Source organism: Neolamprologus brichardi, chromosome 15, assembly GCF_056152115.1.
Source record: "Neolamprologus brichardi isolate AB-2024 chromosome 15, ASM5615211v1, whole genome shotgun sequence".
NCBI classification, from domain to species: domain Eukaryota; kingdom Metazoa; phylum Chordata; class Actinopteri; order Cichliformes; family Cichlidae; genus Neolamprologus; species Neolamprologus brichardi.
In genome coordinates, this window is record NC_142118.1 from 36883584 (window position 1) to 36905300 (window position 21717).

The 21717-nt window shown below is 41.2% G+C and overlaps 1 protein-coding gene across 2 annotated transcripts in view; it reads right to left on the minus strand.

The window, feature by feature from the left end:
* The window catches only part of negr1 (neuronal growth regulator 1), a 175818-nt gene that overhangs the window by 52794 nt on the left and 101307 nt on the right, over positions 1 to 21717 (minus strand). For both annotated transcript variants that reach the window (XM_006791952.3, XM_006791953.3), the window contains exon 4: positions 13948 to 14079. In XM_006791952.3, the coding sequence (XP_006792015.1) occupies positions 13948 to 14079 (132 nt within the window). The remainder of the gene's footprint in view (positions 1 to 13947; positions 14080 to 21717) is intronic.

Below are 21717 nucleotides of genomic sequence, written 5' to 3' on the forward strand. Positions count from 1 at the left end.
TTTTCATGGCCGCCCTGCATGGAGAGGTTTTATGAAAAGTAACTGAGAAATAACCACGATTCTAATAAAATGATTACCTACACTGTTCAGACTGGATTTGACTGAATCGAGCATTGCAGACGTGTTTAGCAAAGAATCTTTCTGTGAAAAATGTAACACACACTCACTGCTTGTATGGTACGCTGACCAATCGAGCTTATGTGCATATCTTTAAACATCCATTCGGACCCAGTGTCATGTTCCTGGGTCTGTTGACCCAGCGTTTTAAGTTTTAGTTTATTTGGATGTTGTTTAAGTTCATTTGGTTATTAGACTCCTTGTGTTTTCTTCCCCTGTATTTAAGTTTCCCTCACCCTTTGTGTTTCATGCTGCGTGTCTTATGTTATCAAGTTTGTATTATCATGTCTGTCTCATGTTTCCTGTTTTATTTTGAAGGAGTCGTGTGTTCTTTGTTCATTGTATTTAGTTTCACTTCCCTTGTCCTGTCATTAGGCTCATGTCAGTCAGCTGTTCCTCCATGTGTTCCCACTTCCCCGAATCACCTCCTGTGTATTTAAGTCCTCTGTTTTCAGTGTGTTTGTCAGGTCGTCTGTTGTCCACGCCATGTTTCCTATGCCACGCCATGCTTTGGTTTTTCTTATTGGTTGTTTAGATTTCCCAGTTTAGGTTTGTGTTAATTTTGCTTCAGTTTGCCCTTTGTTTGTACCTTTTTTACCAGCCATATTAAACGGCTCGCTTTTTGTTAACATTTCAAGTTCTGTTCCCTGTTCCTTGGAGTCTGCGTTTTGGGTCCTTTTGTCAACCCCTACAGTCTGCCCTCGCCAGATTGTGACACCGAGGGATAGACCCTGAACTACAAACCACAAAACTGCTGGAAAATAGTTTTTCTAAATGTGCATTTCCTCTCTGGATTATTTTGCTGTGTTCCCTTTAATATATTACCAGCTGGATCAGCTATTTGTCAAATGAACACTGTGCTTTCTTCATTAGACTCAAAGGATTTCCTATTTTTATAGTTAATTAGGTTTACTGTTCTCCATCAGTAGTTGGTTAAAATGCTCAGATAAAAAAATCAAACTAAGACAATGACATGATTGAAAAATGTGCTGTTAAAAATGTTCGGCACTTCAGGTGCTCATCCGTTCCACAGCACAGCTCTAAATACAGAGCGCAGTATAATAATGATACCGGCGATCCAGTCGTGCAACATGCCGCGTATTCAGAAAAACTGTAAAAGTGTGGAGTTGGAACCGATGTTGCTTATTTGCAAAGGCAAAGTCAAATGTTTTTAAGCATTTTTCTATTTGCTGCACTTAATTTGAAAACTTGAACCATGTAAATGCATCATCCCACTGGCCAGCATATAACACGAGCACTGCAGGCTGCAAAACTCCAAGAGCGCTAACTAAGAATGGAAAGCTTCTCTTGAAGGCCAGTTGTATTTCTGCAAATGGACAAATTCAAAAGGCAATTTGGGTCCAATAATTGTCTTTCAGCGATTTCTAATATAGAAAAATCTCTTATAGCATTGCAGGTATTGCAAAATGCTATAATTTTATATGCAAGTTCTCCCAATTTGGACCTTGGCACTGCGATCTGTTAAGACAGATCACAACCATAAAACCCAGTACAATCCAATAAGTCCAATTTTACCTTGCTGGCATATCTTATATCATCATATATTGTGCTATACACCATCAGGATTTGGGAGAGTAATGCAAAGTAGTGCACTAAAAACCATGAAGCCCCAATAATCCAGGTAATTTAATGTCTAGGGAAAGCTGGGGTGGTGCTGTAAATCATGCCTGAAGTCACGGTGGCTCCACCAGATGGGGGTGAGCGGTTGTGTCCAGGAATAGTACAAGCATGGCAGAAAAATGAGGACTGTAAGGCTCTGGCAGGTGACAAATGGGCAGTTAGGGATCGATCACGAACCAAAAGCCATCACATCTGCATTATCAAAACAAAGCCGATGTCTCCAAATGTCTACGCAAACCGTACAAACACACACACTTTAAAGATACATAACAAGTGTGACCTTTATTAATGGACAGGGTTTGCTCACAAAGCAAAACACCTTAATGTACAAGGCTTCGCTGAGTAGCGTCCCTTAAACAATCCTCGTGTGACAATTGATGATTAATTGGTGTACTTCAAGGATGAATATGATTTATTTAGCTACGTACTATTGTTTGCCAAGAGAACCCGGAGAACGCGGGCTTTTTAATTAAAAGATCAATTAATAACCCTACCTCTTCAGCCAGATTTGAAAATGAGTTTTCATTGCAATTAAGAAATGGACTCATCAGTGCATGACTTGTCAGCTTACACACAGAGACACTGTTCCCCGCTGCCATCTGTGGGCTTCTTTGTCCTGCTTTTTCCCCCTCAGTCAGGAATGGTTCTACTGCCAAGATTTATTAATTCATTAAGATTTCTATTCAGAACAGCTAGGGAACATTGTGTTCCTTCTTTTTATACAATGCGAGGCATATAAATAACCGGCTTAGTGTGTAGGACTGTGTGGGTCGACCAGGGATTCAATCTATTGTCTGTGTTTAACACTAAATGGCTCAAGGTACACAAATCCTCACCTATCTTCCTAAATACACACGAGCTGGCGAGCTGTTCCGATGAAGACAATGGTACAGTCGACACACGCGGAAATATCATTAATCCATTGTTACGAGAGAGCTCAGTAAGTCATCTCCGATTGTGTGGACATAATAACCATGTTATAGACGATTTCATGTAAGCCTGTGATGTTATTCACCTTGCGCTCAACATTATTACTTATTTTGTCACTAAAATGGGATGCCGATGTTTAAAGTAAAGGGGAAAAAAAAGGAAGTGTACTAGCCAGAACATTTATTCTGCAGAAGATCAAGTTTCCGCTCATTTATTCATGCCCCTCATGCAGCAAGGAATCCAAATAGCAATCAAGACGAGAGTTTTGGAGAGATGTAGAGAGATGGATTTACATCCAAACAGCTTGAGGGTACTGGCTTTAACTCTACTTAGGATTGGATCAGAATCCAATTCTAGGAAGCCTTCTCTTTTGAATCGTAAGCCACAGTATTTCAACAGATAGGGCAAACTGTCGACAAACGCTCAGCGGAGACTGCGTGTCTGATTTGAAAATACTCCCGACGCCAGTTTTCATTGAACTGTGCCATAAACGTTTATTCCACCTTTGATTCAACCTCACCATCCGCCGCTGTGCTGAGCCTGATGTGGACACACGGTATGTAGGTCATGCATTTTGCAAAATGTAATAAATTCTGCATACCTCTATGCAGCTGTTATGGTGTATAATGATTCTTTGTAAATACAATAACTATCAAATAAATAAATAAATAAAGCACAAACATGCCCACACGCCGCTAATAGCTGTTTACTCCAGTGTCATTACTTGACATTGTAATGTTGGGTGGTCATGAAGATGTGTCTACTGAACACAAGTAAACAAGTTTAGTCTCTTATTTATCAGAGATGGTCGTGACTCCCCACAACCACTCTGTCAGCAGAGGAGCATGTTGTGGGTGTATCTACCAGGCCGGGGCCTGAATTCCAAACAGGCCTGGACGGCTGGGGTATTACAGGGAAAGGAAGGTTAGGAGCAAACAAAAGACCAGGTGATGTAAAGAATTAGAAGTATTCGCAGTGTGCTCCTGCATTCTGATTTTTTTTTTTCCAGAAAGCTATCAATACCTCTGGTTAAATTGCTCACAGCAGCTCTGATGGGTATGGTGATTAAAATGATCACAGTTTTGCTGGACAATTAGTGTAAGCAGGAAAGAGCGAGGTGCTCTTCTTTTTACAATCACAGCCACGGCAGATATGTGAGCAGAATTCACAGCTACAGGGCACTGGAGGAGGGAGGAGGCGTAAAAATGGCTGGCAAACTCCGAAGCATACAGGGTACGCTTTCACTCTGAAAAGCAAGTGAAAGCTTGCCACGAAGGAGCCGAAGTGATATTAAAAAGGAAGACAAACCTGTACTGGTTAAAGCTTTAGCCTGAATCGAGGGATGCTGTCATACAAAATTATACGCAGTCAGAAGTTTGTATACGCTCGCCGTGGGCATGAATATAATGGTCATTTTGGGCCTTCAATCGTTTCTTTGAACTGTGTACAGCAGCGGTCCCCAACCCCCGGGCCTCGGACCGGTACCGGTCCGTGAGTCGTTTGGTACCGGGCCGCGAGAGTTGAGGCTCAGGTGTGAAATGTATAGTTTTCAGGGTTTTTATCGGTTTTCAGCGTTATTTTGTTATCGTTTTTATTGTTAACTAGGTTTTCCTGGGTCTTTTCACGTGTGTTATGAATAAATCTTTTTTTTCCGGTACCGGTACTAGTTTTATTTTGTTGTATTTATCCGCGACACCTTAAAGGCCGGTCCGTGAAAATATTGTCGGGCATAAACCGGTCCGTGGCGCAAAAAAGGTTGGAGACCGCTGGTGTACAGCACACATCTTCAATGGTTAAAAACAAACAAACTGGGTCCATGAGTTTGAATTTATTTTGCATTTTCTCTAATCCACATAGAGTTAAAATTATACATGCAAACTCTTACATACATTCACCTCAAACTTTTAGTAATTGATGCCTTTTAACTTGACGAGCCGAGTGGCTCCTGGAGAAAAGTTTGTATACAGGGCTTAACAAATTAGTTAAAAAGAGAAAACACAAATACTTTTTAGAAATCTGTCAAAAAACCTGTTAAAAAATAAAACTCACTGAATTCACTGAAATGTAATCAACAGTTTTATTCCCGGCACACTGGACTTCTCTGAGAGCTCATCAGTAAATCAACCATAAAAACTAATCTGTCTGTTCAGTAATGCAAGCAAATAACTAGTTTTACATCTTAATCAAAAATTCGAATGTGCCTTAAAACAGTAAATTTGTAAATAATGAACAACAACAACAATAATTACATTCTGTTTATAAAACCATAATTTAGAATAACAAGCTTGCACATATTGGTGGATTAATCTTGACAAAAACATTACAATAATTTTGGTAAATACCAATAATGTTAATTTAGGGCGTGATGACACAGTCTAATAACCATGATTGAGCAATAATAAAAACACACGAGTTACAGAACACAAAGTAAAAGCATATCAAGTGGCACCTGAGCATGTGCAGGCATGAGCCAATCACAGCTGTTCCCAGCACTGAGCAACTTGAACTTTCCTGGACTCGATGACTCGATGACTGAAGCTACGCTAAAAGACAGACAGAGATCAAACTTCTAATGTCTGCCACAGCAGAGGGAGAAAAGCTTGTCCCTCAAAGAAGATCATCATTGTTGTTGGAAATACTTCAGATTCAGCACAAGTTATCTCAACCGATTATAAATCATATTCAAAGTGTTTTGTCTGCGCTGCAAAGGAACACAATTAACTTTTCAGCTGCTTCAAGATACACCTCAAGAAACAGTATAATGAATGCGTGAAGTGCAGGAAAAACAATGCAATGGTTGCTAACGTAAATTAGAAAATAGTCAACTTAGATGTGTTATTGCATCGCTGAGTTATTTTTTCCAAGCTTCAGGAGAAATTCAGAAGGATCTCACAGGTATAATAAATGGAGTGCCTTTATATTTAGCTTCTAAGAGATGTAGGTCAGGTGAATAAATGCATGATTTAAACGTATTATTTAATTAAATAAGCTAAAATTAACAGGAATGTAGCCCAGTGTAAAAGCATGTAAAAGAGTCCTAAAAGAACCCTGCTGATTTCATTTTCTTAAGTTCATCTTAAGAAAATAAACGTAAAACAAATGAATAACTGACTGTATATCGCCTCCTCGTGCTTCTCATTTCAGATAATAGCCAAATTGTACTTCTGCAAAACATCTCGATATCTGCAAAGTTGACATTTTCTGTGAAATTTTGTCCAGAGTTTTTTGAGTTAGGATTAAAATCTTTATGTAAACATTTGTGCCACGCTATCAAATTCCCTCTAGATATTTCAAACGGCTTCAGATGAAGCAGCTGAAACAGTGACGGGCAAATAAAACATAGCACGACAAGACAGTTAGCTGTCTCTGTTTCCTCCGTGTGTGACTAAAGTTTGTGCAAACTGTCAAATCTCATCTTGCAACACGATGATGTTCAAACCCTGTGTTCTCACTCGTTCAATGAGAGGAGCAGACGCCTCTCTCTGGAGGAAAAGAGCTCCCTAAACTAGAAAGCGAGGTCAAACACCTTTGATTGTTCGTCTTAAAAAAGAAACAGGCTTCTGTTATTGTTTCATCTGTAGTGTTAGTGATGGATGCCTTCAATCTGCTACAAGGTGGCTTCATTAATTAATCAAACACCAGCGTTTTATCTCAGGCGGAGGTGTTCCACGGTGGTTTCCTTTTCGTTCATCCCTCCGACTCAACCACCTAGATGTGATATTTATGCTTTTGAGTCACACTGTGCAGCGAGAATTTCAGCCAGTAACGGCACCCACCTGCAGTGAAGATGAATATGTAAATTTAAAAAAGTAGGTCAGAGATCAAATTTCATCAGGTAGAATCACAGCTGAAATATCCTTTCGCCAAGAAGGCTTTTTTAAGCCAATCTGATTCTAGTGCGACCTTATGGATGACTGCCATCGTTCAGGTTTAGATGATAAAAGTATTCAGTCGCCGTTCATTTATCGCCAGGAGCATAAAGGCAAGAAGCCCTCTCAGGCCATAATTTAATTAATGCTGCCACATGAAGGTAGGACATTTGAGCCTTAGAGAAATCCATGCTGGGGTTACATGTTCTGGACTTAACACTCGGGCAGTGACAATGGCTGCGAACGTCTGCCTAACTCCTCCTATCATAGAGAACCAAATGGCAGGCTTAGTGGCCCGGTGTTATTAAAACTGCAAATATGTTCGAGCTTAATTTTATTTTCATTACCTTGGTTTGCTTATTTTAATTAGTGGCCCTAATCTGCAATTAGCCCGGAGGTCAGCTATACCCACAGCTTTGAAAAAAGCCATTGTTTTGAACAAAATTGTCTGGACATGTATTTAATTAGACTGTTAACCCTTGAAATGTTAGTGTCACTCAATCCTATGCTGTCTTATTAGAACGATGAAGGAAAAAATACTACAGACTTCACTAACTGATGAATATGAATTCATTTCATTTAACTGCTGTTAGCAAGAAAAAAGAGGATCAGTGGTGATACCATAATGGGGTCAATGCACGCCACGATAGCCGCTTACACTGTTAACAATATCGAACGATAACTAGGGATGGGTACCGGTATCCGGTGCCATGATGGTTCTGACATAAACGGTAGTAACCAGACCGAAAAGCAGCGCACATTTCGTGCTTTTTTTTCCTGAGCTGTGATGCACTTTCTTCTTCCTTACATTTGTACTGGCGGTTGGCAAACAACTGAAACGTGCATTACCGCCACCAACTGGTATGGAATGATACACTTTAGATTCTAGCCAATCATTTTACGTTTCCGAGGATAGTAGGCGGGGCCAGGTACGTATGTTCTTTTAGAGCAGAGCTACAGATTAAAAATGCCCAAGGCGAAGCGGTCAAAGTCTGGCTGTACTTCACAGCAAAAGATGCAAACTCAGCAGCTGCAACAAGTGCTTTAAGCTGATACTGTGATGCTGTCAAAGGAGGTAACACCTCGAATCTGATGAAACACCTGGCGACGCATAGCGGTTTTTTTAAAAGCCGAGAAATGCGCCGTATTTGATAGCTTGCTGCGAGACCTCACACCGAGCACATCTACTGCGGGTGTGGTGCCTGTTATCGGACCCGGAGTTAGCAACATCCCCCAAAAACCCGAAGAGGAGAGTCCTGGCCCCTAGCCCTGCCAGTGTAGCAGAAATGATGAGGATGATGATGCAGCAGCAGCCGTTCTTCTCTGCGTGAGTAGCTTAATGTTGTTCGTGTGTAATTTACGTTGAGTAGGCTAACCACGTTATTACATTAATGCATGTAAGGTGAACTAGCAAACATCATCATAGCTACAGTGGGGCACAAAAGTATTTAGTCAGCCACCGATTGTGCAAGTTCCCCCACTTAAAATGATGACAGAGGTCAGTAATTTGCACCAGAGGTACACTTCAACTGTGAGAGACAGAATGTGAAAAAAAAATCCATGAATTCACATGGTAGGATTTGTAAAGAATTTATTCGTAAATCAGGGTGGAAAATAAGTATTTGGTCAATAACAAAAATACAACTCAATACTTTGTAACATAACCTTTGTTGGCAATAACAGAGGTCAAACGTTTACTATAGGTCTTTACCAGGTTTGCACACACAGTAGCTGGTATTTTGGCCCATTCCTCCATGCAGATCTTCTCAAGAGCAGTGATGTTTTGGGGCTGTCGCCGAGCAACACGGACTTTCAACTCCCGCCACAGATTTTCTATGGGGTTGAGGTCTGGAGACTGGCTAGGCCACTCCAGGACTTTCAAATGCTTCTTACGGAGCCACTCCTTTGTTGCCCGGGCGGTGTGTTTTGGATCATTGTCATGTTGGAAGACCCAGCCTCGTTTCATCTTCAAAGTTCTCACTGATGGAAGGAGGTTTTGGCTCAAAATCTCACGATACTTGGCCCCATTCATTCTGTCCTTAACACGGATCAGTCGTCCTGTCCCCTTGGCAGAAAAACAGCCCCATAGCATGATGTTTCCACCCCCATGCTTCACAGTAGGTATGGTGTTCTTGGGATGCAACTCAGTATTCTTCTTCCTCCAAACACGACGAGTTGAGTTTATACCAAAAAGTTCTACTTTGGTTTCATCTGACCACATGACATTCTCCCAATCCTCTGCTGTATCATCCATGTGCTCTCTGGCAGACTTCAGACGGGCCTGGACATGCACTGGCTTCAGCAGCGGAACACGTCTGGCACTGCGGGATTTGATTCCCTGCCGTTGTAGTGTGTTACTGATGGTGACCTTTGTTACTTTGGTCCCAGCTCTCTGCAGGTCATTCACCAGGTCCCCCCGTGTGGTTCTGGGATCTTTGCTCACCGTTCTCATGACCATTTTGACCCCACGGGATGAGATCTTGCGTGGAGCCCCAGATCGAGGGAGATTATCAGTGGTCTTGTATGTCTTCCATTTTCTGATGATTGCTCCCACAGTTGATTTTTTCACACCAAGCTGCTTGCCTATTGTAGATTCACTCTTCCCAGTCTGGTGCAGGTCTACAATTCTTTTCCTGGTGTCCTTCGAAAGCTCTTTGGTCTTGGCCATGGCGGAGTTTGGAGTCTGACTGGTTGAGGCTGTGGACAGGTGTCTTTTATACAGATGATGAGGTCAAACAGGTGCCATTCATACAGGTAACGAGTGGGGGACAGAAAAGCTTCTTACAGAAGACGTTACAGGTCTGTGAGAGCCAGGGATTTTCCTTGTTTGAGGTGACCAAATACTTATTTTCCACCCTGATTTACGAATAAATTCTTTACAAATCCTACCATGTGAATTCATGGATTTTTTTTTTCACATTCTGTCTCTCACAGTTGAAGTGTACCTCTGGTGCAAATTACTGACCTCTGTCATCATTTTAAGTGGGGGAACTTGCACAATCGGTGGCTGACTAAATACTTTTTTGCCCCACTGTACATGCGGCTGTCTTCTTGTTTGATGGCAGATACTCCCTTCACCCTGGCCAAAAAGGCTAAAATGACCAAAGAAAAAGTGGAAAACAGTTAAACATGAGAGGTTTTTGGACAAAGTTTGTGTTTTTCCATTGTTTAAGCACTGCTTCCAGCCAAGAGTGATACCATATATGCCCCATAGCTGCAGAAAAGGCTAACATTGTTATCTTTTTACAAAAAAAAAACAGCTGAACATGAGAGGTTTTTGGACCAATTTTGTGTTCTCCATTCTTTAAGCACCGGTTTGAGCACCGTTTAAGCACCGGCGCCATTTCAAAAGTACTGGTTTGGCACTGGTATTGGATAAAACCTAAACGATACCCATCCCTAACGATAACGCTGCGCCCCTCCTGTTACTCCACCTCTCATTTCTTTGTGTTTTGCTGAGAAGCAGTCTTCACAGATAGTTCAGCTTTTTGAAGGACATTCAAAGCTCTTATTTGGATGCTGGCTGCCTTTTGCTTTGTTCTTCATCAAGATGATCAAAAACCCAGAGTTCAGGGGAGGCCAATCCATGATTTGTAATGTTCCATTGTGCGCTTTTCTTTTTTCTACTGCCAGTATTGTAAAAGGTATGCTTTGGCGACTTTGGCAGTGTGTTTGGGATCATTGTCATTCTGAAATTAAAGCTGCTGCCAATGAAATGGTTTCCAGATGGCATCGCAGGGCGAATCCAAATCTGTCTGTACGTTTCTGCATTCATAATTCTTTTCGTTTTGACATGATCCCCAACACCACTGGCTGAAACGCAGCTCCAAACCAAACAGAGCCCCCACTGTGTTTTGCAGATGGCTGCAGACACCCACTTCTGACTATTTGAACCAGATATTAGTATTCATGACTCCATCAGACCTGCTGTCATTGATTTTCATTCTAGTTCTTGTGTAATTTGGCAAACCTCAGCTCTTTTCGTCTTGTTTCCCTTAAGAACGGCTTCTCAGAAACACTTCTTAGTGTCAGGTGTGTTTTTTATGCTCTGATGATTCATAGTTCAGTGTTGAGTGACTTAATAAACAATATTTGAATTTCTGTGCTGTGTACTGTTTAAGTTAGAGAGTTAAACTGACACCTGCACAGTCTCCCAGGAGGGCCTTCACAAAATTAGCAGGCTTCTTTTGTGAGACATGCAGCTGTAAAACAGCTGTATGAGCACGTGTCCATACAGTGTAATATTTTTAATAAAGTTAATTTCTTGCTTCTTGCTGCGTAATTATTCTCTCTTGTTTGAGTTTCCATGTCAGCTAATGTCTTTATCTTAATGCAGATTTGAATACGCTCAGCCCCTCATCAATAGCCCACACTCCTGGGTGCCTGGTGAATACAGCCTGATGTGTGACAGCAGAGCATGAATGATACAGTAGATTGGGACACAATCCAAATGCTTCTCTTTTTACTTCACAGGAGGAGAAATGTGCCAGTGAGGAGAGGAGGCAGTGAAGAGTGGCCACCAGCTGGCTAAAGCTCTGCCTGCTGTGGCCAAATCAGTCGCTCCAATGGACGACTTTAATTCATTCATTCTGCTTCCTTATCTTTAGAGATGAGCACATGTGTCACCAGTCATCGTGCAGAGAGAAAAGGGAAGAGGCAACTTTGATGAAAAATACAAGCATGAAAAGTATAGTGACAAAATGCTCTGAAAACAATCGCTGACTATTCAAAGCTACAGAGCACAAAATACTGAAGAACTTTTCAGTCCCGTTTGAAGAAGCCGACAAACAAAGTCCTGCCTCTTTAACGTCAGCTGCATTTTTTGCTTCTTCTCTGTTACCTATTCAGCACCCTGAATGCTAAACAGCCGCAATAAAACACGGGACCTTTCGTGTGTGAAATGCTTGTGAGGCTAGAAAAACCTGACAGTGTTTGCAGTAGCTCAAACAGCATGTAAATAATTATGAAATCCATTATTTAGAGCTAACAGGGTAGCCCCAAAGATGTACAGCACGTGCTCAAACACTTATCTGATACCTTCTAGTCTTACTGCACACAAATTATGAATGAAAATGTGTATACGTGTCACACAAGAGCTCTATCAGATATTTCATGTGTACGGCGGATGCCCATCAAACTGTCTCTCTAAATCAGTGGTGCAAAACCAATGGCCCGAGAGCCATAACGGGCCCAGCAAAATCTGTGAACGGGCCACTTGATGGGTTTGCAGAATGTGAAACTTGCAAAAAAATCATAAATACTTTAGGTTATTTGGGGGTAAGATGCACCGCCACTGAGGTGTGACGATGCCAGCATTGCAAGTCCGAATGTGTGAAAAGTTAAAAGCATTTCTCTAATATTTTGTTGGTGTTTGGTCAAAAAATACTGGAAATGCACAAAGGCTTTCTCTGTTCGCAGATGCACTTTGATCACTAAATGGTACTGCACATGTAAAGTGGAAAAACAAATCCACAAGCTCATTTTTCTTAAGACAGCTCATGCAGGGTAAGCCTCCTTTCCTAAATTACATGAACGTTTTTTGTGTATTTTATATTAAGAGAAAGGGACGACTGTGGAGCCGCTTCTTAATTGGTCATTCACCAATGACTTTATAGCATCTGTATCTTTAACGATACGTCACCTAAGTTTAAGGACTGCGTGCCACTTTAGAAAAGGTGATATTTTTCCCACTTCGCCAGCGCACAAAAAAAACCCTTTTAAGACCCATTGGATTATTTCAAAAATGAATTATCATCGACCTCACTGAAGGCTGTGTTACTTCATTCCTGAAAAGAAACACTTTGGAGATAATGGCTTTCAACTGACATCGACTCTAAAAATCTCATTTCAAAGTAATCGCTCAACATCCTCCTGCTGCTTTTGATAACACTGTCCAACAAACTGGCTCCTTTACATTTTTCATTTTTATAGCATATTCCATAAAGGTGTTGCAGTCAGGCTGGCTGCGTTACAAAAACTAATTATTCATTACCCTGAAGGCTGATGTAATGTGCGAGAGTTTTTGGTCCATACGTTTAACTCTTTTGTAACAGAGACACTTTCTATTTGTGAAGCGGAGCAACTCGATATCTGCTGTACTGAAGGATTATGTAAAATATCAGATCAAAGGGAAATTTATAAATAGTTCTCAGAAACCAATTTATACAATAAGATCACAGGAGTCACAGACAGATATCGGGATCATTGTCGTCTGCGGTATGGATCAATAGCAACGAGTGAATCAATGGCAGGAGCAGCCTGAGATAACTGTCCAGCAGGCCTGAGCACTTGACCAAATACAACACGCTCCCACCCCAACTGTGGCTCAGGGGCTCAAACTGTGAAGACTTTGTCTGACAGCAAAGAAAAGTCTTCCTAATCAATTCACTCAGTTCCAATGCTAAGCCCACATAACCCCGCCGTCTCGGCTTAAAATTCAGCGTCTGACTATGACATGCCTTATCAATCACAGAGAACATCTCCTTTGTTCTGTACCATAAAGACACAGCCAGTTGTCAAAGCACTTTTCATCCTTGAACCCACGTCTCAGTAGAGCTATAAATAACTGGCCTCTGAAACTTCACTCAGACCCAGCTCATTAGAGCCAGGCATTACCCAGAAATAATGGCCACAATTCTTGGTTTTGTACCAAAGCGGGCACGAACACTGTCTTAATACACGGAGGTGGATACAGATGATCTGCAGAAACAGATTAACCATCGTTTTGAAAATGAATATAAAAAAGTACGTATCAATTTCTTCAAACTCGAATTGGAAAACTTGCGTGATTAGCTTTCTGGATGCGACTCACTAACTGGGCCAAGACGAGCCTTTTTTCTTTCACTTCCCCCTCCCTCCCCACATCGCTGTCGATGAGTGCTTGATAAGCTTTTCCAAAAGTGAGATTTAGCAGAGGGCATCTATACAGAAACTTCAATGAATAACAGTGAAGCAAAGGAGCACTCCTGAAAGAAAAGGGAATGGCAATAATAGTCAAGCACCCAATTCTGCTTCTACTTACAAGTGGTGGTTTCTATGTGACCACGACAGCTAAAGCCCAGTATCATTCATTAATGCCCCGGCTCCTCATTACTGTCTCCTCACACTTTTGAAAGACTCATTACCTGCATAATGGAATAGTGCTTAGAACAGTCAGACCTTTCCTTAGTGTGAATTAATCATCTACATGCACCGACAAAAAGGGAATTCTCGCATTAAATATTAAGAAACTTCTTTAGCTCTCGACTTTCTCAAACTTCTGGATAGTATACTTTCTCGAAGTGCACCGTCAGGGACACGACGCTGGCATTGTTTCAAGCGTTCGTGGAACTGCGAGGCCGGTGCACTAAAAAACACGGGAACCCGAGGAAGAAGAAAGAGATGTACTTACAGTTGACTGTGACTTTTACTCTTTTGGTGTCGGGAGAGGCAATGTCATTTAAAGCGCTGCATTCGTAGTCTCCAGCCTGGTCCTTTGTGATCCCGGTGATGTTAAGATTTTCGCCACTGTCATACTTCTTGGCTGGAAATAGAAGAATAGAGGCAAACTACTTACCACCATGTCTACACAGAACACAAACACGTCCGCGCATACGTAAGGCGTTTTGTGCTGCCTGTGGTTAGTGGGTGGAAAGCCCTCATTTGTAGCAAATTATTTGTAAGTTTAAGTCTGAGTAGAAGATGCAATACAATTAGATATTGCATTGAACTCCTGATTACCTTCCTTGCATCCTAAAATAGCAGCGGACCAGCAGAGCATTGATCTATTTATATTGATACAGCGGTAGGTAATAATGGTGTATTCCCAGTCATCCGCTCATCGTTTGCTCAACCCCACGCAATGCAGTTAGAGCTGTCCCTGAAGACAGACAGATTTGATGGCTCACTGCACATGTCAGTGCTTTACTGGCATAACAACAGTGGCATGGCCCACTTTAAACATGCAAATCCACACAAAGATGTCCACTCAACACTCAAATTAAAATAGGCTAACAGAGATAGACTCACTTGGCTAATTCCTGATGCTAGAAGCTGCATTAATAATAACGCGGAGAAAAGTAGAGCGACACAGAATAATACGGCTTCCAGAACAATTCGGATACAGCCGTCAGGAATAAATACATTAGTGGCATATATCTGGGAATTCTTAATCATTTTATATCTGAAGGATGGAAGCTGAAAGACAGAAAGGCAAAGCAGCAAATGCTGGAAAGTGTTCAAGGCTATGACACACTTTTAGCCAACGCGAATGAATGTAAATGAAGTTTATCTCAGCCAACATTATGGGGAAGCCACTCATTGTTTTATTTAATGCTGTCGTTAGAATGAATAGTTGAGTCACTGATGGAAACAAAATTAATGAACAACTATTTTAATAACCAATTAATCATTGCCGCCATTTATTTAGCACTCATCTGGAACCTGTTTCTCAGCATGTGTTTGTGCTTCTTTATGTATGAATGCATCGTTTATATATAACCACAATTTCACTGGAAGATGAAATATGAAAATGACGACTCGGCTAATCGACACTGAAAATAGCATCATCTGAAGCTCTATTTAACGTGTTAAACCGGCCACTTAAAACCGCATAATGGAAAAATCTGTCCAATTATTGATAATCACGGCCAATAAGCTCCAACTGACAGCAAAGACACGCTATTTCGAGTCAAATCACACCTATAAGACTGTTTAGATCATTTAGCTCGTGAGTGTGCGTGTAACAAATGGTTAAAATATCTCAGCAGGCTGCTCTGTGTACATATAAGAGAAACTGTGGTAGATTTTTCCCCAGACAACAATTAATTTCCAACCCAGTGGTGCTCAGTGTGAAATCTATTTATACAGAACCTTTCAGCCTGGTAATGGTGGTTTGGGATGGAAGATGTGTGGCCAGACTCAGAAGGCATGGGATTCAGACAGAGCACACAATCAAGTTAAACTGAGCACAGTGTACCATACAGAAAACCACAGAGATCTAACCCCGATTCAGCCAGATCTTATAAGAGAGGAGTCGGAATAAAGACAACTTATGTTTCAGAGCAGCTGCCATTCGGTGCCGCCTGCAAGTGAGCTGGATTTTATATGTAATGCCACATCCTCCAACCCTGGTGGGCATTTATTTCTTTTTATCTGCAAACCACTGTGTCAAAAAACTTGAAACCGAAGGAACTGTCAATAATAAGCTTTCTTGTCTCTCCTCACACTGTCGTGGTGGCAACAATGAAGTCCAAGAGTCTTGGCGAAGATATTGTAGCAACACAAACAACTGCAAAAAAAATAAATAAAGGGCCAGCGTTTGAGAAAACAATCCATAAATAAGCACCGAATGTGTCTGAAAAACCACGCCAGTTAGTGTGCCAAGAGAGCACATGGATGGAGACATCACACAGAGGGCTCTAATTTCGTGGAGCTGGATGGTAAGCGGCTGGGACACAAGTGAAGATTCCTCTTCGGTGGGTGCGCCGCTTTTGTTTCGTTTTTGACTTAATCCCACTAATGTGCGAGAGGGTGTGCAGCAGAGTGTGTCGATATAGTAATCAAATGGTGGAGAGCACGACTGATGTAATAAAAATGTGATTTTGTCTAGACAAGGTTACAGTACCAGGATGCAATGCACAGTATTTCCATGTGCTATTAAATTACTCGTGTAAAGATTGCAAAGCGGTTTTTATTTGAAATAACACACTGCCGTTTTCTAATTTCACTCGGGCATATCTCTCATAGCAAAAGATAAATAGCAATCCATTAGATTGAGAGACATGGTATGCTACAAAGTCACAATGTCAACAATATTACAAGGGAAGAGGCATTAGCTGCTGAATATAAGCAGTGGGTGGCTTTCAGTAGTAAGCTAATCATCTAAGATAGCTCACATATTTGTGTGGCACCTTGGCCTGATGATACATGTACAGCTTGTATTTGAACAAAGACATTAAATACACAAATTGAAGTCATTTTAACTACATAGTATTGTTAATGTTTCCATCTATTAAGTGGACTTACTGAACTGAAGCAAAGCCAGAATGTGACAGTTGTTTTACTGGTCATATCGTGTTTATTTCTTAATATATTTTTTGATCGTTCTCAACATTTGCATTTAGCAATTTGTTCAAAAGAACGGTAACGTGCTTTTATGATGTGCACAAGTGACTCGATGATTCAACGAGCAGTTTTGATCATTTGAAATGCATCAAAGCCACCGAGAAAAGCTGTAATAGCGCAGTCATTTTCATTTAAATTTGAAAGAGTTTCAGAAGGCAGAGACAGACTGCGCAGTGGATAAGTTTTGTCAGCTCTGAAAACCCTTCCGACTGTCATTGTAATATAGAGTTAAAAATGATGCAATCTACCAATTAATTTGGGGGCAGCTGAATCATAATAATTTCCCCATATACCCTAATTATCATTGCTATCTGCTCTCTGAGTTTACAGACTGCTTTATAGCATCTAATTGATCATAAAGAAGGCAGAATGTTTGCTCTTTTCATATAAAATTGCTTGCATGTGTGTTAGTATTACCCACATGACACCGCTAAAACCAGGTATAGTCATTAAAATGAATGTCTACTTGTTGCAAACACAGCTCTCGTGGATCATTACGGCCCATTAGCGGTTGCATTTTTAGAGTTATCTGATGCTTGTTTTTTATTGTGAAGAACTCTGAGAGCTGCACTTTAGAAATGACCTATATAAATACACTTAATTAACAACATATATACTATAAACAAATGCAAGATTCCATACTACAGAGACACACACACACCCTCCGGCTCTATGCTTGACCTCAACACTGCCCTTATTCCACAGCTTCGTTCATTGCATTTCACTATACTTGCTATTAAAGACACACAGGGCTTAGAAATCCATGGTATGCACTAGTGTCTTTAATAAGGCAATGAAATCAAAAGCAGTGACCCACAAGGCCAAGTACTGCTGCTACATATTACGAAATGTTGTAGTTTCCACAGGAAAGAGCTTTTTTCCACAATCACTCACTTCCCTGCCTCTACAGGAGGTCGATTACATTAGAACAAAAAAGAAAAAATGTTAAGCATGAAGCTTACATATTTTTCAATTCATTTGCATTCAATTATGTTTTATTTATATAGCAATAAATCACAACAGTGACCCCCGAGGTGCTTCATATTGTAAGGTAAAGATCCTACAATAATACAGAGAAAGCCCCAACAGATCGGATCAGCCAATATCAGGAAGCACTTGGCAACAGTGGTAGTGAAAAACTCCCTTTTAACAGGAAGAAACCTCTAGCACAGGGGTGGGCAGCTGCAGGCCTCGAGGGTCGGAGGTCGGAGTCATGCAGGTTTTAGATGTGTCCTTGATCCAACACAGCTGATTCAAAGGCTAAATTACCTCCTCAACGTGTCTTGAAGTTCTCCAGTGGCCTGCAGGACACCGGCCCTCGAGCCTTGGAGTTGGACACGTGAACTAATCATTTGATTCAGGTGTGTTGACCGAGGGTCATAGCTAAAATCTGCAGGACACCGGGCACTTGAGGGCTGGAGTTGCCTACCCCTGCTCTAGCAGAACCAGGGTCAGGGACAGGAAACCATCTGCCGTGACCAGCTGTGTGTAAAGGGAAGGAGACAGGACGAAAGACAATCATAAATCTACGTATGAATCTGCAGGATAAAAATGCTGCAGATTGGTTTTTAAGGGTGTGGAATAACACCTCAGCCTTTTAAGATCTTCTTTGCAAAAGTGTTGTACCTGTTTTCATAATCTGTCAACCACATATATTCTTTTTAAATAAACCTTTTTGATCATTGAAGTAAATATTTTAAAAAAGCATTTACAACACTTCAAAATTAAAATTGAAAACATAGGAAAGTGCTTTCTTGAGTCAGAACTGTACCTGCAGTGCTGTATAGCTTGTTAGAGCGCAGTCTTTCTGCACCTCCAGATGATGCTATCGTTTGACCCACAGGTTCCCGTCCACACAACATTTATTTTCCTTTGCAGAACGGCACTGAAAGAATCTTTTGTCCCATCCAGCTACTGCAGGTTTCGCTGTGATGCTTTTTTCTTCTTCCTGCTATGCACTGTTGTAAGAGTACAGCCTTTTTCCTTTCTTTTTTGCTGTGACGTACGCTGTCAACAATTTACAGTATAAAACACTATAAAAGTGGAAATGTGAGTCTTTTACAGTCTCTTGCAATCAGTCTCTTATACAGAAATGTGTAACTTTGTTGAAACTGATATAAGCCACACAGAAAAAAGTGCAGCTTTTTGCTCTTCAACAACTTTTTCAATTACTGTCTGCAAAACCTTACCTGCAGTCAACATCAGAAAATACTTGAAGAAACTGTTGCATTGACAACGTGACTAATCGTGACTGTAAACAATGATGGAAGGATAGTTTGCTTTGTTCGCTGACAAAAGCATTTACATTTGAGAGATAAATTAAGGCAGGTTTGCTTGAATTGTTTGGAGAATTCTTGTAAACGCTGAGGATGATTTGTCTAGTATTAAATGAGGCTGTTGTAATCTGTCTCATGTCCGATTTTCCAATGCTACTAACAAGTGTAGCTTTCCTGGTAAGCAAATTGATGCAAAATGGGTCATCTATGCTCGGTTAGTCACATGATATTAAAAAAAGCGTCTGACTTTCCGATGCCTCCAGTTAACCGCTTTGAAAGATGACGACCTCGCATTTATTTCAGTATTGACACAGCATAAATACAACCCACGGCGAGTTCAATATCACTGAACTGTGAGTACACAGAGCAGATAGAAGAGGCAGTGAAGACTTGGGATATGAGAACAAATTGGAATCATTCACAACAGGAATGAGACATGATGTCAGTCTATATTTAATCATGGAATCCAGGTGAAACTGCTGTGGCTTAATTATGGTAAATGGAAGGCAGTGTGACTGGTCACAGCTAGTGCATTACAGATGTAGTCAATTAATGTGATGATGGTTCAGTCCCAGCAAGCCCAATACCACCATCATCTTTAAGACTACGTAGACTTAAAGGCCGGCAGGGATTTACTGGAGCTTCATTTAATCAGCTCTGGGATAGCACCTTTTGTGCAGGTAAAATGTAAAAGAGTTGCAGACTAAGGCTACGTCCACACGTACACGGGTATTTTTGAAAACTGAGATTTTCCGTTTTTGTTTTAAAAAATAATCCGTCCACACGTAAAGGCAGAAATGAAGGAAAACGCTGCTAGGAACATGCCAAAGCAACAGGTGGCGCTATATTCCTAACCGTGCAGAAATGTTGGCCAATCAGAAGTCTAGAAGCCTCGGTGGGAAAAAGTAAACAAAGCTGAGGCATAGAAGCAGAACCAGTGTTGCCAACTTAGCGACTTTGTCGCTATATTTAGCGAGTTTTCAGACCCCTTAGCGACTTTTTTTCTAAAAAGCGACTAGCGACAAATCTGGCGACTTTTTCTGGCGTTATTAGAGACTTATTTATGACGACTTTTTGACGTGAAAACGCGCTCTTACTCTCAACAAGCAGCGGTGCTGCCGTGGGCACCTCACCCGTGCCAAAGCGCTCATGGGCGGAGGATAGTCCTCCCCCAGCTGCTATTCACACACAAAGTAACTCCACCAGAGTGCCTATTTCGGGTCACTTTTGCCGGTCCAAGCCCGGGTAAAGGAACAGGGTTAGAATTGTGACATTAAAAAAACAATAATTGTTAAAAGAAATTTAATTTGTAGTTCTAAATAAACTCTAAATGCATTTAGGACGTTTTTTACTCACTTTATGTCTCTTCCACGATGTTATTTCTCTCTCCAACAATGTAGGTTACAATTATATTAGCATGACCAATTATGCAAATTAAGCGATGACATCATATGGCGACTTCTAGCGACTTTTAGGACAACCAATAGCGATTTTCCTTACTGGGGAGTTGGCAACACTGAGCAGAACCGAGTCGTATGTGTGGAGGGACAGTAACTGTGTGTGTATATGTAAGCATTTAAACACTGCAGAGACAATTAACAGTAACAGTATTGTAGAAATTCATTTCACCGAAGCAATAACGTGGCGCACAGTGTGACGTCAAAAAAGGCGCACACCTTTGACGCTGCGTTTTCTCCGTTTTTCTCGTCCACACGCAAATGCAAAAACTGAGTTTTTAAAAATATCCACCCTGGCCGGAGTTTTTAAAAATCTCCGTTTTCAGGGACCGAAAACGCCGTTTACGTGTGGACGAAAGGTGCAAACGCATAGAAAAATCTGCGTTTTCAAAAATACCCGAGTACGTGTGGACGTAGCCTGATGCACAAAGCAACACTCACATATGAATAGTGAAAAGAATAAAAATGCTACCAATTCAATTAAAAATACACAAAACAGATAAAAGCAAATAAAATTGATCTCAGCAGGCAGGGACATGACTGAAAAAGGAAAAGCAGCAGGAAAATGTACAGGGAGCAGAGAAGGTCTGGAGCTCCTGTTAGTGGGCTGTCCACAGTGTTAGAGAATGAGTAATTATACTTAAAAGCATTAATGCTGGTAGGCAGCAAGCTGGTGTCCATCCTAAATGATGGCACCAACTGGTCTCTGGCATTTACCAACCTGCTGGTTGTTTCGATTCAGGTACCCCTTCTATCAGGATTCGGAATCATCGGGAAAACAAAAAACTTAAACAGTCACAACTGAGCAGAAGGTTCAACACAGTCCAAACAAATAATGCATGCACACAAAAAACTAACTGTGTTTTAAATGGGCAGCACATTGAAGTGCATTGTTATCCACCCACATGATGCCATTCTGGCTTGCCGTGCGGTTACCATTAACAGTGCTTGCACCAGTAACCTGCACCAGTGTGGTTGGGAATCGCTCTGCTTGAGTGGTACCATGACAGTTGAATGCTGGGTTATTCTGGAACAGCCTACGTGATTTGAGTTTCCAGATCAAATGCTAGCAGACCACACTGATTTCACCAGATGTCACCTGTCTTACTTCCACCTTGCTGGTTTGGAACATCTGACCACAGAGATGAGGCTGACTGTGAAACACTTGAGACCCTGCAGTGAAATGGCATTGATACACTGATAAAATAAAAATACATAATTATTTGAAACCACCAGCATTGCTGGTGCCAAATAGCGAGGGCATAGACGTGCAATAAAAAAAACCGTGGGCGTGACCTCCTGCTGAACACATACAAGCGTCTT